Source organism: Mobula birostris, chromosome 8 (assembly GCF_030028105.1).
Source record: "Mobula birostris isolate sMobBir1 chromosome 8, sMobBir1.hap1, whole genome shotgun sequence".
NCBI lineage: Eukaryota > Metazoa > Chordata > Chondrichthyes > Myliobatiformes > Myliobatidae > Mobula > Mobula birostris.
This window is the reverse complement of record NC_092377.1, coordinates 53,609,220-53,627,244: the sequence shown is the minus strand read 5'-3', so window position 1 is coordinate 53,627,244 and position 18,025 is coordinate 53,609,220. Positions and strand designations below refer to the sequence as shown.

General features: G+C 40.0%; 1 protein-coding gene across 1 annotated transcript in view; it reads left to right on the top strand.

The window, feature by feature from the left end:
* The window catches only part of nrxn1a (neurexin 1a), a 1,764,001-nt gene that overhangs the window by 985,494 nt on the left and 760,482 nt on the right, over positions 1 to 18,025 (top strand). The window contains exons 15-16 of the mRNA XM_072265192.1: positions 7,063 to 7,444; positions 7,762 to 7,952. Coding sequence (XP_072121293.1) covers positions 7,063 to 7,444; positions 7,762 to 7,952 — 573 coding nt within the window. The remainder of the gene's footprint in view (positions 1 to 7,062; positions 7,445 to 7,761; positions 7,953 to 18,025) is intronic.

The window sequence follows — 18,025 nt, the reverse complement described above, 5'->3', positions numbered from 1 at the left end:
TCAGTTGTTTGTATATTTGATGAAGTTCATCAATTGACCTGACTCTTAGCTTATTTTCCAAGTCCATTTTGAACTACTCTACCGCCATTTTAATCCTTCCTGATGGCAGTCACAAAGAAAGAGCATGCCTGGAATGTAGACGTCCTTGAAGATGGATGATAATTTCTTGCGAAAGCTCTTCAAGTAGATGTGCTCAATGATGGGGAGGGCTGGGGCAGTATCCACTACTTTTTGTCAGCTTTTCCATTCAAAGGCATTGGTGCTTCCATACCAGGTAGTGATACAACCAGTCAGTATATTCTCTACTGTGTATCTAAGGAAGTTTGTCAAAGTTTTAGATGACATGCTGAATCTTTGTAAACTCCAAAGAAAGTAGAGGTGATGCCGTGCTTTCTTAGTGATTGCCCCCACATGTTGGACCCAGGACAGATCATCAGAAATGATAATCCTCTGAAATGATGATAAAGAGATAATACTGTAACCCTTATGGATTTTTACATGTCTCTCCTGAAATTTGAAAGATCTATGACCTTAAGGATGTTTGTGGCATCCTCCACAGTGAAGATTGATGTAAAAAATTGATCTAACGCATCTGCATTTTTGCATCCTGTTATTAAATCACCTGCCTCATTCTTTAGAGGTCCCACATTTACAATAGCCACCTTGTTTGTCTTTAAATATCAGAACTACTATGTGTTTGTTTTGCTCCTTTTATGTGTTCTGCATCCCAATTCTAAGAACAGTTTGCTGCTTTTTTTTTCCCATGGTATCCCTCTCACTACTGTAATTGGGATAAATTCCTGCTTAGAGTAATGAACCAGTGATCTGCCCTCACCCCAATCAGCTGCCACCCCACCAGGGATAGGGTTCCCCTTGTCCTCACCTACCAACCTACCACCCCTCCAGCCTTTGTGTCCAGCAGATAATTCTCCAGAACTTACGCCATCTCCAGCGGGATCCCTCCACCAAGCTCATCTCCCCCAATCCAATTTTTGTTTTCCACAGGGATCGTTACGTATGTGACTCCATCGTCTATTCGTGTGTCCCCTCTCCCCGCTGATCTCCCTCCTGACTCTTGCCCCTACACTTACTCCCTCACTACCACTCAGGGTACCAAACAATCTTTCCAAGTGAGGTGACACTTCACCTGTGAGTCTGTTGGGGTCATCTACTGTATCTGGTGGTCCCGGTGTGGACTTCCTTATATCAGTAAGACCGGACATAGATTGGGAGGCCATTTCACCGAGCACCTGCACTCCATCCTCCAGAAAAAAACAAGATCTCCCGGTGGCCACCCATTTTAATTCCACTTGCCATTCGCATTCCAAAATGTCTGCTTATGGCCTCCTCTGCTGTCACGATGAGGCCATGTTCAAGTTGGAGGAGCAACACTTTGTATTCCATTTGAGTAGTTATCAACTGGATGACATGAACATCGAATTCTCAAACTTCTGGTAATGTCCCCTCTCCCTCTTCACCCATTCCCTCTCTCACCTTATCTTCTTACCTGCCCATCACCTCCCTCTGGTGCTTCTCCCCTTTTTCTTTCTTCCATGGCCTTCTGTCGTCTCTTATCATAATCCCCCTTCTCCAGTCCTGTATCTTTTTCACCAATCAATTTCCCAGCTCTTTATTTCACCCCTTCCTGATTTCACCTTGTGTTTTCCTCCACTCCCCCCACCTTCTTTCTCTGACTAGTCAACTTCTTTTCTTCCAGTCCTGATGAAGGATGTCGACTGTACTCTTCTCCATAGATTCTGCATGACCTGCTGAGTTTCTCCAGCATTTTGTGTGTGTTGCTTGGACTTCTAACATCTGCAGAGTTTCCCTGGTTGTGATTGGATCAGTTGTTTATATATTTGATGAAGTTCATCAATTGACCTGACTCTTAGCTTATTTTTTAAGTTCATTTTGAACGATTCTGCCGCCATTATAATTACCTTCAGTCCAAATGAAGATAGTGATTTTGGTCCTGTGGTGTTCATTCTCAGACTGCATCCGGAATTCTATCATATTGTGGTCGCTGTCCCCGAGGAGATTTTTAACCACAAGATTTCTTATTGATCCTTCTTCAATGCTCCTGACCAAATCTAAATTAGTGTATTTCAGATATGTTTTTTCTTCTGTGCTGTTCTAAGGAACAATTCCTGATGCACATCAACAAATTCTTCCCTGATACTCTTGCCAGTTTGGTTCATTCAGTCAATATATAGATTAAAATCTCCCACAACAATTGCAGTTCTCTTCAAATATAGCCAAGATCAGGGGTGGCAAGCCTTTTTTGAGAGCATATGCCCAAATTAATAATAATCTAGTAAAAAAAATCCTCTTGAATGCAATGGGAATTATGAGCAGAAATTATCATTGATTAATGAATTAGTAACAATAATTATGGGTATTTTAAGGAAAAAGAATGAGTGTTTGCTTTTTATGTGTATTTATTGTTCTGATATTAATTGAAAGTATAAGAGACAAATTGAAACAAACATAACATTTTACAAAATCTGTTAAACATCTTTTAAAAAGATAATTTAAAAACATGATTTCTAAATAATATTTTATTGTCCATTATATATAACATAAGAAATGTGAAGGTGTGGTTATAAACTTTGATGCATATTCATAAAAGATCAAGGGTAGGAAAATAAATATGCTTTACTCTTAGTGAGACTTCTGTTGCTGCACTGATGGTGACAAATATTTTATATCTGGTTTGTATTTGGTTGTTTTGAGAGCTATACACATAGCACTAGTTTCATCAGTAGGTCTACTCATATAATTAGACTTCACCAAGTTCATCATTGAAAACAATGATTCACATGAATATATTGATGAAAATACTGTTAATTTTGCCATTGTAAGTTATTTGAAACACAGATTGCCATGTGCCATCTTGTGTACTTATACCACAGATTTGCCACCCCTGTCCTGGATATTTCCATACTTATGATCTTGGGAATCTGGACAACTCCCACCCATATTTTCTCTCTCCTGTTATTTAAGATTTCAACCCAGACCCATTCTGCATTAATATCCACTGCCTCTATTTCGCATCTCAACACTGTGCTAATACTTTTCATGATCAACAACTTTAGCCACCCCACCCCACCCGCTTTCCTTTTAGGTATGTTCTTGAGGAATATTGAGCACCCAGACCTAGTCACCCTGCAATCGTATCTCTATAATGGCTGTTAAATCTTCCATGTATATTGCTACCTGTTCTATCAACTCATCTATCATTTTGCCTATGCCATGTGCATTCAAACAAGGACTATTAAACTTTAAACACAAGATATTCTACAGATGCAAAAAATCCAGAGTAACGCATACAAATTCTGGAGGAAAGGAATAAACAGTCAATGTTTAGGCTTGAAACACCTTATCAGGACTGGAAAGGAAAGAGGAAGGAAGCTGGGGTAGGGGGAAGGAGTACAAGCTAGAATGTGATTGCTGAAGCCAGGTGGGTAGTGAAGGGGTGGGATTGAAGTGAGAAGCTGGGAGGCGACAGGTGGAAAAGGCTGAAGAGAAACAAGAGGGTGGACCATGGGAGAAAGGAAAGGAGGAGGAGCTCCATGTGGAGATGATAGGCAGGTGAGGAGAAGAGAAGAGGTAAGAAGGGAGCCGGAAGGGGGGGTGGTTAGAGAAATTGATGTTCATGCCATCAGGTTGAAGACGACCCAGATGGAATATGAGGTGTTGCTCCTCCAAACTGAGAGTGGCCTCATCATGGTATACAGGAGGCCATGGACTGACATGTCAGAATGTGAGTGACCGCGAGGAAGTCCTGCTTCTTGAAGATGGAGCGAAGGTGCTTGATAAAGGGGTGCCCCATTCTATGTCGGGTGCCTGCAACGTAGAGGAGGCCGCACTGAGAGCACCCAGTATAGTAGACAACCCTAACAGGTTCACAGGTGAACTGTTGCTTCACCTGGAAGGACTGCTTCTCACTTTATCCACCCTGTCCTAATCACTTGACTTCAGCTGTCACCTCCTAGCATGTACTTCTTCTCTTTTCCCACCTTTTTATTCAGGCTTCTGTGGCAATCCTTTCCAGTCCTGATGAAGGGTCCTGGCCCAAAGCATTGACTGTTCATTCCTTTCCACAGATGCTGCCTGACCTGCTGAGTTCCTCCAGTGTTTTATGTGTGTTCTTACTGAGTATTGCATGATATTTCAACATTTTCACTAACTCTGGATTTTCTTTGAGCAGCATAACTTTCTTTAAATTTCGTACCCTGGCAAGTCATACTTTGCTTATCAATTTGCCTGCACAATCCTGTTCTCTCTCTCCCTCTTGATCTATTAGACATTCTGTTCTTGGAGCTCTTCCCATCCCTGCTTAGCTTACAACACAATTCATGTGATTCATCAAGACACTAGTCCCAGCGCAATTCATATGAAGCACATTCCTGGGTCAAATTAGGACAGTTATTAAGCTGTTTATTTGAGAATGCAGGCTGTTGAAGAACTTTCAGCAAAATCCGGAACAAATGAGCAGAACAAATGCTGAGCGGGGATTTGGAATGCAGAGGAATGAAGAATGATATACAATGAATTCTAGTTCGGTCAATTGCAGGAGGAGGAGAATATATAAAAATAGAGAGAGAAATGTGGATTAAGAAGAAAAGTAAGACATAAAAGAAAAGTAACAAAGGAACAATTTCAAATTTGGATAAACGAAGTCATTTCATAACTATTTATTTCTTTTGGGACTGGGGTAGTCTTATTTCACTCGGTCCTGTTCAAAATCTTCAAAGTTAGAGAAACTAAATGTCATTAAAAGCATAACTCACATAATTGAGGAGCCCCTTATTTTCATCCTAAATTTCATGTTTCTCCAGTTTCCCTGGTGTCACCAGTTTGAGACTAATGGTAGAGCAATGCAATTATCCAGCAATGCTCTGCAACTCATGACCCTCATCTTACCATGTGTTGTGTTGCTGGAGAATTGACACATTTGAGGTGACATTCGCATGTAAGTCACTAATATTTGACCTCACTGACCTCCAGTGCTTTTCATACATCTGTGCTGCCATTCACAAACAAAAAGAAAGAAGAGGCTGACACAGGCAGATGATTTTCTCAATGATTTTCTTATAATCTGTCAACTAAATGTTTGACTTACTTCCATCCCACAGCAAGATCTGAGTGTTGACAATCTTTTAATTTTGGCAGCTGGAATTTAAATTGGAATTCTGCGGCTGATCTTTTGACTTGCAGAAGCTAAGTTCATACATGGTGCCTTTCAAAAGCTCAAATGAACCCTATATTTAATTAAAGACCGTTATTCCTATTAGGCTATATCTTACCCTCCTTGCAGTGAGAACTCCAAAGATCCATTTGTGTCTTTTATTTGTCATCTCTTCCTCCTCGGGTGCTGGCGTGGAGATACCTCTCAACCAAAGGAGATGTAAGTTGCTCCTTCCCTCATTGAGCTTTCAGATCACCCTTGGGCGAGGTGTAGGATCATCTTAGCCCAACCGATCAGGAAGCCATGGGAGCAGGTTGTATCAGCAGCTGGTGCATATCATGTCCTGGTTATGCAACCACTGATGCCAGGTAGGCAGACAATCTCTGAGAAGTATTGATAATGGTTGAGGTCACCCATCTTGTAAAGACACTGCCCATAAGAAAGCAATAGCAAACCATTTCTGTACAAAAATTTGCCAAGAGCAATCATAGTCATGGAAAGACCACGATCACTAACATCATATGACATGACACATAATGAATGAACTTCCTCCTCTTAAATGCAGCCCCGCTGCAATTTCATTCATTATAGATTAGTAAGCTACATGTATGTTCCCATGTGATGTAGATCTCCCTTTCCATCAGATTTTCATACTGCTCAAATTGCATTGGTATCAAGCAATTGCACTTGATGCTAAACTTTGGAGGCATTCACAGATATGGAATATAAAGTGCTTTTCAGCCATTGAAATACCATTCAATGAAAGAGGAATCTGATTAAAAATCTTTGCTGCCAGATCTGAGTTACTGAATGTCTATTTGTTCTGTACAAATCAGCTGAATTTTACTTTTCACCAAGGACTCTTGTATCCTTCCATGTCTTTCTCATTTCCATTGAAACATATGTGAACAATTATGAGATCAGTTAGTGTAAATTTTAGTTCTGAAGAACAAATCTTACAAAGTTTAGATCCTGATTGAAAATTAAGTGCAAAGTAACAAGGCAAGGTAACATTATATGATTTGACAGTACCTCATTAAAGCAACCCAGGCATTTCTTTTAACATTAACAAGAAATATATATTAAACAGCAAATTAAATGCTTATATCTGTGAGAATTTATTTTCATTTTAGACTGATATCAAGTCATTGAAATAATAAATGAAATAATTCAAACATTTTCAGTTTGATTTGTTATGCATACAGTCGCACAAATCTGTATCATTTCTGTCAGATTAAAGTTCAAAAGAGAAATTGCTGATTAATGAAAATTTATTCCATACGAGTTTGCCTCTTTCCAATTGTGGCCAGTCATATTCTACTCTTTGTTCAGTCAAATGGATTGAGTGATTTTCAGTAGAATAAAATGTGTTCTGGAAAGAAGGAGAAAAATACAAAGCTTATTGAATCTATTGTTCCCCACAGTGACAGGAATATTATAGTAAACACTTAACACTAACAAAAGATCAAATACACCCATGTTTTACATAATGGTGGAAAATAAGGTGTATTTTTCAAATGCTGAAGAACAATATTAGAAATGTTTTTTTCATGTTCTGCAGCAAATGTGTATGCATACAGCCACCTGCTGGATACTTTCAAAGCTTGCACAAAAAGAAATAGGTTGGGTGGGAACACTGAAAGGAATCCTTATCTTCCATTTTGTTAAAACTAGTATTTCTATGTCAGCATCCAACTGACACACCTACTGAGAGGAAAAGATCTATGAAAACAAATAGAGGGAGATAAATGAGTAGAGTGATGCGAAGGCAATAGAATTTAAACAGAAAATGTTCAACATATATTTCACGTGCCTATTATAAAGACATTTTATTTTACTTTATACTTTTTATATTGTTGTTTTTATTTTAGATCAAATGACAGGAGATCACACTCGGCTGGAGTTCCACAATATTGAAACAGGCATAGTGACTGAAAGGAGATACATGTCAAATGTCCCTTCAAATTTCATCGGCCATTTACAGAGCCTCATGTTTAATGGAATGCCTTATATTGACCTGTGCAAAAATGGTGATATTGACTACTGTGAACTCAATGCTAGATTTGGTTTAAAAAGTATCATCGCTGATCCTGTGACCTTCAAGACAAAATCCAGCTACGTTGCACTGTCCACTTTGCAGGCTTACACCTCCATGCATCTGTTCTTCCAGTTCAAGACGACATCAGCAGATGGCCTGATACTCTTCAATAGTGGAGATGGCAATGATTTCATTGTAATTGAACTTGTTAAAGGGTATGATTGCAGTTTTTGAATTTCAAATGGATATGCAAAATCTCAGTTTCTTTTCAAGTTTGCTATGAAGTATTTTGGGAAATTATACATGAACTTTTTGTCATTAAATTAAAGTTAAACACATTTTAAAACTGTTACAAATTGTCCCGGTTTATGGTGTATATAGCAAAATTGTTCTGTGTGATGAATCTTGATAATTGTATTAATTAGGAGAATACTGATTTCAGTTTGAATTTGAAAGAATATTTAAACTGAGTCACATTACTGAAATGAGTGAATTGAGCACTAACTTGTTTTTATTTTTTCCTCCCTCACAGATACCTACATTACGTATTTGATTTAGGAACTGGTCCTTCCCTCATTAAGGGCAACTCTGACAAACCACTGAATGACAATAAGTGGCACAATGTGCTGATTTCAAGGGACACAAACAACTTGCACACTGTGAAAATCAACTCCAAACTCATCACTCAAAATACAGTTGGAGCCAGAAATCTTGATCTCAAAGGTAAACTTTTGTCATTTCCTTCAGGATTTCAGATTCTCTTGGAGGAAATGTTGACTTTATTCTTCAGAGTCAATCTATATTAGTTGCTCAGATTCACCGGTTTCCTTCAGACAAGTCACTGCATCATTTGATTACCCTATCGAATTTACAGGTACAGGTGAAATCTACCATGTCAAAATTGGCACAGGTGTAAACTGATGTTTTACACATAAAAGTTGGATTTGACCATAAAGAAACCTTTTTAACTTGTACAGGTTCTCCAAAATAGAGAAAAAATTGCAAGGCTATTAATAAAGAGCCAGTGGATAGAACTATAGTTGTATTCTGATAAGCAGCCAAGGAGTATGGTGCTGCAAGCACCGTATGAACCAATAGTATACAACAATGAAGGAGATGCAAGTGTCATATCTATTGTCATTGAAGAAAAATGTGAGAGTTTTTATTTAACATATAAGCAGTTTTTGATTATTGAATGAAAAGTAAGATGTGGGCTGAGCTTAGATTCTTCACAAAACTGGTTTGAAGAATCTTTTTTATTCCCTTCTCTGATATCAGCATCTCTTATGTCCACAAGAAGTGGGCAAGAAGCAGGGAATCAAATGTTTAATCTGCATACTTGCAGTTCCTTACCTCACCATCCCAATATTGACAATTCGTACTTATACAGTCCACTAAACATTATTAAACATTGCAAGATGTATGACATTATCAAACAAATTGTGACACCAAATGATAAAGAAGAAGACAAATGTCTAAATGTTCTAACAACAAGATAGCGATAATGTAGAAGAGGAGAGGTTGCATGGTTTAGGAAGGAATTTCCAGAGCTAGAATGGCTGGGTTGACAGTTACAATGTTAAGCAAAATTAGGGAGGTGCATTAAATGTTGACCTTATTTCCTGTCTTAAATTAGACTGTGTGACCATTACAATTACAGTAGATCAAAGCTGATTTGCTTTACCTCCTCTACAATCTCCATTCTCTGCCACTAACTCTATTTTCCCTTAATTGTAGAAACTAAACCAGCTATATTAGAGTCAGAGAGAGAGATATAGTGCTAAAACAGGCCCTTCAGCCCACTGAGTCTGTGCCAGCTATCAAATTGCTTATTTCTACTGAGATTAATTGCAAAATGTGACACCAGGTTGAGCTTCAGATTATATCCTTCAGTCTAAAACCACCTTTGTTACAATTCGACCCATGTTTGCCTGCTTCAAAATCCCTCTCTTAAAGTTTAGATTTAACTTGCTATCATACTATTGGATGCCCTCCTGCAGTTAATGCTTTAAAGAGTAAACCCTGATTCTGCTGGAACAGGAGGGATAAGCCAGGCCCGTGAATCTAGTGTCAGTGCAAGGGAAGCTATTAGAAAAATTCTAAGGGCTTGGTGATATGAACTTAGAAACACCAAGAGTATTTTAAGTTTTAAGCATTGTTTTGTTAGGAAGAGATCCTAAACTGAGGACAACATTACTCAGAACAGTGTAGTTGGACTTCAGCTAGTACTTTGATAAGTACACATGGGAGACTGGTCCAGAAAATTAAAGCTCATAGCATCCAGGGCAAATTGTGGCTAAAATTGGCATGGCAATAAGAGGCAGATGGTAATGGTGAAGGTTTGTTTTACTGATTGAAAGACTAGACCAATGGTACAGCAAGGGCATCAGTGTAGGGACACCTATTGTTTGTTTACAGAACATTAATAATTTAGACATGAATGTAAGGAAATTTGCAAATGACATGAAAATTGATGATAATGATCAGTTGCTGAAACAGGCAGAGAACTTAATACTGATAAGTGTGAGGTGAAGCAATTTATAGTATGTCCAAGGCAAAAATGAGGAACAGAGGGACACAGTGAAACATAAGGATCCCTGAAGGTGGCAGCACAGCTAGACAGAGTGGTCAATATGTTTATCAGATACTGGCCATCATTATTGAGCATGTAAAATATAAGAACAAGGAGGTTCTGGTAAAACTTGATAAAATGTTGTTCAGGCCTGACCTTGGATAACGTGTATAGTTCTGGCTACTAAGCTCTACGAATGATGTTATTGCACTGGAGAGGGTGCAGAGGAAATTCACTGGGATGTTGCCTGGAATATATTCTTTCAGTTATGAGGGGAGACTGGAGACTAGGTTTGCTTTTATTTTTTTTTTTTGCGGAGATGGGAGTTGAAGGTGCATATAGTAAGAGGGAAAAAATATATGAAGGGCTTAGATAAGAGAAATAATAGGAATCTTTCCCCTATGACAAAGGTGGCTAAAAAGAAAGGACGTGGATTTTTGGGTAAAGGGTAAGAGGATTAGAAGGGATTTAAGGAAAATCATTTTCACCATTTAAGCAATATCTAGATGAACACTTAATAACCAGGTCTAAGAAGATTACAGATCAAGTGTGAATAAATGGGATTTGTACAGCAGGATGTAGATCAGTTGTAGACATAGACAGAGAAATTATAGTTTGTGTTTAATCCAAGCAATGTGAGGGGTTTCAGTTTGGGTGATAAAATGTAAAGGGAAAGTATACAGTCAATAGTAGAATACTTAAGTGCATTAATCTATAGAAGGATCTTGGGGCCCAAGTTTATAGCTTCCTGAAAACAGCCACACAAGTTCACAGGGTGATAAAGAGGGACGTGGAATGCTTGACTTTATTGGTTGAGGAATTAGATACATTTAAAATGGACATTGATAGATTCTAGATTACTAAGTCATCAAAGGTTACAGGAAGTAGGTAGGAGAATGAGTTTGAGAGGGATAATAAATCAGCCGTGATTGAATGGTGGACCAGACTCGATGGCCATAGAGTCATAGAAAAATACAGTACAGAAACAAGTCTTTCGGCTCATCTAGTATGTGCCCAACCACTTAAACTGCATACTCCCATCAACTTGCCTCAGAACCATACCCTACTATCCATGTTCTTGTCCAAACTTCTTTTAAATATTGAAATCAAGCTTGAATGTACCACTTCTGTTGGCAGCTCATTCAACACTATCATGACCCTCTGCATGAAGAAGTTTTCCCTCATACTCCCCTTAAACTTTTCACCTTTCGTCCTTAAACCATGGCCTCTAGTTGTGGTCCCACCCAACCACAGAAGAGAAAGCCTGCTTGCATTTACCCTATCCATACCCCTCATCATTTTATATACTGCTATCAAATCTCCTGTTAATCTACTATATTCCAAGGAATAAAGTCCAAACATATCCTTACAACTCAGGCCCTCCATACCCAGCAACATCCTTGTATATGTTCTCTGTACTCCTTCAAAGTGCTTTACGTCATTCCTGTAGGTAGGTGACCAAAACTGCACACAATGCTCCAAATTAGACCTCTCCAATGTCTTATACAACTTCAACATGACATCCCATCTCCTGCACTCAGTGTTTTTATTTACGAAGGCCAATGTGCCAAAAGCTATTTTTATGACCTTATCTACCAGTGACACCACTTTCAACAAATGACGGACCTGTATTCCCAGATCCCTTTGTTCTACCACACTCCTCGTTGCCCTATCATTCACTGTGTAAGACCTACCTTGGTTGGTCCTACCAAAGTGCAACACCTCATACTTATCTGCATTAAATTCCAGCTGCTATTTTTCAGCCCTTTTTTCTAGCTGATACAGATCCCTCTGCAAGCCACGATCGCCTTCCTCACTGTCCATTATACCCCCAATCTTGGTGTTATCTGCAAATTTTCTGATCCAGTTGAACTGTTATCATTCAGATCATTGATATAGATGACAAACAACAACGGACCCAGCACCAGTCCTTGCAGCACTCCACTAGTCAAAGACCTCCAATCAGAGAGCTAACCATCTACAACCACTCTCTGGTTTTTCCCACAAATTAATGTCTAATCCAACCTACCACCTCATCTTGAATGCCAAGCGACTGAACATTTTTGACCAACCTCCCATGTGGGACCTTGTCAGATATCTTACTAAGGTCCAGATAGACAACATTTACTGCCTTGCCTTCACAAACTTTCCTCATAACTTCTTCAAAGAAATCTATAAGATTAGTTAGGCAGGACCTACTATCCTTAGAAGTCATACCGACTATCCTTAGTCAGCCCATATCAACCTAAATGCTTATATATCTGGTCCCTCAGAATACTTTCCAATAACTTTCCCACTACAGATGTCAGGCTCACAGGCCTATAATTTCCTGGTTTATTTTTAGAGCTTTTCTTGAACAGAGGAACAACATTAGCTATCCTCCAATCTCTGGTACCACACCTGTTGCTAAGGATCAATTAAATATCATTGCTAGGCCCTGGCAATTTCTGCATTTGCTTCCCACAGGGCCTGAGGAAACACTTTGTCAGGACCTGAGGATTTACCCACCCTGATTTGCTTCAGGACAGCAGACACCTCCTCTTCTATAATCTGTATAGTGTCCATGAAGTTCATACCGCTTTGCCTCACTTCTATAGACTCTGTGTTTGTCTCCTGAGTAAATACAGATGCAGAAATTTTATTTAAGGTCACCCCCATCTCTTTTGTCTCCACACATGGATTACCATCCCGAGGACCAATTTTGTCCTTGCAATCCTTTTTCTCTTAACTTATCTGTAGGATCCCTTAGGATTCTCCTTCACCTTGTCTGCTAGGACAACCTCATGCTTTCTTTTAGCCTTCATGATTTCTTTTTTAAGTGTACTTCTGCATGTCTTATACTCTATAAGCACCCCATTATTTCCTATCTGCTTAAACCAGCTATGCATCTCCTTTTTTTTCCTGAACCAGGGCCTTGATATCTCTTGAAAACCTGTCATCTTCTACACCTGTAACCTTTTATTCTGATAGGCATATATAAGATGTGTACTCTCAAAATGTCACTTTTGAAGGTCTCCCACTTACCAAATACACCTTTGGCAGAAAACAGCTTGTCCCAGTCCACACTTGCCAGATCCTTTCTGATACCATCAAAATTGGCCATTCTCCAATTTAGAATCTCAACTCATGGACCAGACCTATCTTTTTGCATATTTACTTTGAAACTAATGGCATTGTGATCACTAGATGCAAAGAGTTCCCCTACACAAACCTCTAGAACCTGCGTGTCTCACTCCCTAATAGCAGATCAATTATCATGCACTCTGTTGTTGAGACTTCTACATATATTAAGGAAAGTTACCTGAACACATTTGATAAACGCTATCCCATCTAATTCTCTTACAGAATGGGAGTCCCAGTTAATTTGTGGAAAGTTAAAACTACCTACTAAAGCAACCTTATGTTTCTTGCAACAGTTTGGAATTAGGCCAGATTGCCTAATGTTGTTCTATGTCTTAGGGTCTTATGGATTGAGTTCAAGAGTCATAAACAAGAGAAAATCTGCAGATTTTGGAAATCCAAGCAACACACATACATTGCTGGAGGAAGTCAGCAGGCAAGGCGTCATCTATGAAAAAGTGTACAGTCGATGTTTCGGGTGAAGGTTCTTGTCCCGAAACGGTGACTGTACTCTCTTCCATAGATGCTGCCTGGTCAGCTGAGTTCCTTCTGCATCGCTTGTGTTGTCAAGAGTCAAAGTCACAGTCACATTGCAATTTTATAAAACTCTGGTGAGACCGCATCTGAAATATTGCATTCATTTCTGGTCACCCCATTATGGGAAGGATGTAGAGGCTATGGAGAGGATTCAGAATATGTTTGCCAGGATGCTGCTATACAGAGACCTTGGGCAAACTTAGGTTGTGTTCTCTGGAGCAGTGGACACTGAGGAGAGGCCTACACAATGTCTTAAAATTATGAGAAGCATAGACAAAGTGGATAGCCGGTATCTTTTTCCGAGGGTCAAATTCTCTAATACTAGAGGGCAAACATGTAAGATGTGGGTGTTGAAAATCAAATGAGATGTGTGGGGCAAGTTTGCTTTTTACATAGAGAGTAGTAGGTGCTTGGAATATGTTGCCAGGGGTGGTGGTAGAGATCAGGTATGATAGGCATTTAGGAGGCTCTTGGACAGGCACATGGCTATTCAGAAAATAGAGGGCTATGGAACCTGCACAGGCAAACGACATAGGTGTTATTATTTAATTAGTTCAGCACAACAGGTCCTGTTGATATGTTTCATGTTCTGTGCCTGGACGGGTACATGGATCTACCGGGCTGAAGGAGCTGCTCCTGGGGATGAATTTTGAAACTCTGACATGAATTTTTTGGGGGTTGTAAGTATAACATGAACAAGTTACATTTTATCCCATTCTCTGTATTTTCTGACTGGTTGCAATCACCGTCTGACATGGAGAGGGGTTGCTACTGCACAAGATCAAAGTAAGTTGCAGAAACTTGTAAAATTAATCAGCTCCATCATGGGTACTAGCCTCTGAAGTATCCATGACATCTTGTAGGAGCAGTGCCTTAGGAAGGTGCTGTCCATCATTAAGGAACCCAACCACCCAAGACATGCCCTCTTCTCATTATTACCATTAGGAAGGAGGTACAGTAGTCTGAAGGCACACACTCAGCGATTCAGGAACAGCTTCTTCTCCTCTGCCATCCAATTCCAAAATGGACATTGAACCCATGAACACTACCTCACTACTATTTTATTTGTTTTTTTTATGCACTGCTTGTTTTATTTACTTAATAGACAGAGGGAGGATAGGCAGGTGATAGAGGAGGGAAGCGCTCAGACTGAAGGTTTGAGATGTGTCTATTTTAGCGCAAGGAGTGTTGTGAACAAAGCGGATGAGCTTAGAGCGTGGCACAGTACTTGGAGATATGATGTGATGGCCATTACAGAGACCTGGATGGCTCAGGGATAGGAATGGTTACTTCGAGTGCTGGGTTTTAGACGTTTCAGAAAGGACAGGGAGGGAGGCAAAAGAGGTGGGGGCGTGGCACTGTTGATCAGAGATAGTGTCACGGCTGCAGAAAAATTGGATGCTATGGAGGGATTGTCTACGGAGTCTCTGTTGGTGAAGGTTAGGAACAGGAAGGGGTCAATAACTTTACTGGGGGTTTTTTATAGGCCACCCAAAAGTAACAGGGATATCGAGGAGCAGATTGGGAAGCAGATCCTGGAAAGGTGTAATAATAACACAGTTGACGTGATAGGAGATTTTAATTTCCCAAATATCATTTGGAATCTGCCTAGAGCAAGGGGTTTAGATGGGGTAGAGTTTATTCGGTGTGTTCAGGAAGGTTTCGTGACACAATATGTAGATAAGCCTACAAGATGAGAGGCTGTACTTGATTTGGTATTGGGAAATGAACCTGGTCAGATGTCAGATCTCTCAGTGGGTGAGCATTTTGGAAATAGTGATCATAATTCTATACAATAGAATTGGGGAGAGGTAGGAACAGACAAGTTAGAAAAGCATTTAATTGGAGTAAGGGGAAATATGAGGCTATCAGGCAGGAAATTGGAGGCTTAAATTGGAAACAGATGTTCTCAGCAAAAAATATGGAATTCAAGGGATATTTGTGTGGAGTTCTGCATAGGTATGTTCCAATGAGACAGGGAAGTTATGGTAGGGTACAGGAACCATGGTGTACAAAGGCTGTGATAAATCTAGTAAAGAAGAAGAGAAAAGCCTACAGAAGATTCATAGAGCTAGGTAATGTTAGATCTAGAAGATTATAAGGCGAATAGGAAGGAACTTAAGGAAATTAGGAGAGCCAGAAGGGGCCATGAGAAGTCCTTGGTGGGCAGGATTAAGGAAAACCCCAAGGCATTCTACAAGTATGTGAAGAGCAACAGGATAAGACATGAAAGAATAGGACCTGTCAAGTGTGACAGTGGAAAAGTGTGTATGGAACCGGAGGAAATAGCAGAGGTACTTAATGAATACTTTACTTCAGTATTCACTATGGAAAAGGATCTTGGTGATTGTAGTGATGACTTGCAACACACTGAAAAGCTTGAGCATATAGATAATAAGAAAGAGGATGTGCTGGAGCTTTTGGAAAGCATCAAGTTGGACTGGATGAGATGTATTCCAGGCTGCTATGGGAGGCGAGGGAGGAGATTTCTGAGCCTCTGACGATGACCTTTGCATCATCAATGGGGACAGGAGAGGTTCCGGAGGATTGGAGTGTTGCGAATGTTGTTCCTTTACTCAAGAAAGGAATTAGAGATAGCCCAGGAAATGATAGACCTCAGTGGTTGGTAAGTTGATGGAGAAGATCCTGAGAGGCAGGAATTATGAACATTTGGAGAAGTATAATATGATTGGGAGTAGTCAGCATGGCTTTGTCAAGGGCAGGCCATGACTTACAAGCCCGGTTAAATTTTTTGAGGATGTGACTAAACACATTGATGAAGGAAGAGCAGTAGATGTAGTGTATATGGATTTCAGCAAGGCATTTGAAAGGTACCTCATGCAAGGCTTATTGAGAAAGTAAGCAGGAATGGGGTCCAAGGGGAAATTGCTTTGTGGATCCGGAACTGGCTTGTCCACAGAAGGCACTAGTGGTCGTAGACAGGTCATATTCTGCATGGAGGTTGGTCACCAGTCAAGTGCCTCAGGGATATGTTCTGGGACCCTTACTCTTCGTGATTTTTATAAATGACTTGGATGAGGAAGTGGAGGGATGGGTTAGTAAGTTTGCTGATGACACAAAGGTTGGAGGTGTTGTGGATAGAATGGAGGGCTGTCAGAGGATACTGCGAGACATTGATGGGGTGCAAAACTGGGCTGAGAAGTGGCAGATGGAGTTCAACCCAGATAGGTGTGAAGTGGTTCATTTTGGTAGGTCAAATATGATGGCAGAATATAGTATTAATGGTAAGACTCTTGGCAGTGTGGAGGCTCAGAAGGATCTTGGGGTCCGACTCCATAGGACACTTAAAGCAGCTGCGCAGGTTGACTCTGTGGTTAAGAAGGTGTACGGTGTAATGGCCTTCATCAATCGTGGAATTGAATTTAGGAGCTGAGAGGTAATGTTTCAACTATATAGGACCCTGGTCAGACCACACTTGGAGTACTGTGCTCAGTTCTAGTTGCCTCACTACAGGAAGGTTGTGGAAGCCATAGAAATGGTGCAGAGGAGATTTACAAGGATGTTGCCTGGATTGGGGAGCATGCCTTATGAGAATAGGTTGAGTGAACTCGGCCATTTCTCCGTGGAGCGACGGAGAGCTGACCTGATAGAGGTGTATAAGATGATGAGAGGCATTGATCGTGTGGGTAGTCGGAGACTTATTCCCAGGGCTGAAATGGTTGCCACAAGAGGACACAGGTTTAAGGTGCTGGGGAGTAGGTACAGAGGAGATGTCAGGGGTAAGTTTTTTACTCAGAGAGTGGTGAGTGCGTGGAATGAGCTGTCGGCAATGGTGGTGGAGGCGGATACAATAGGGTCTTTTAAGACGCTTTTACATAGGTACATGGAGCTTAGTAAGATAGAGGGCCATAGGTAAGCCTAGTAATTTCTAAGGTAGGGACATGCTCGGTACAAATCTGTGGGCTGAAGGGCCTGTATTGTGCTGTAGGTTTTCTATGTTTCTATATATATTCTTAATATAATTCTGTTTCTCTATATTTATTTATCATGTATTTTGTTGTGCTGCTGCCGTAAAGTTAATAAGTTTCACAATATATGCCAGTGATATTAAACTTGATTCTGTTTCGGCTTCTGATTTTCTAATACTGGCAGCAATAGGGTGACAAAAATGTGACAGTATCTGTAACGCTAAGTCAATTCTGCCAGATATTTCTGAAAGACATTAGGTAGCTGAAGCAAGCTACCTCGTAAAATGTTTGGGAACATTATTTTAATAATTCAATCATGTTTCTGGTTCATGTCCGAATGACACCATATTGAGTAATCATTTGCCAACAAGATTCAATTGGTGGTAGCCACCAAAATCATTTATAGGTGTTCCAGGTGCTACCTGCCAAAATCTGAGAGAAATTACTTCACAAGAGCTTGTTCAGCAAGGAATTACATGCCTTTTCGTCACCTTCCATCAAACGACCTGTTGCTGTAATTTCCTCCGTAGTAAATTAACAAAGGAACAAGCTGAAATCTTTTGCAATGACTGTATTTTATTATTCATGTCTAGCACAGACATCTTAGAAAGCGTAAACTAGAAGCAATATTTGGCACA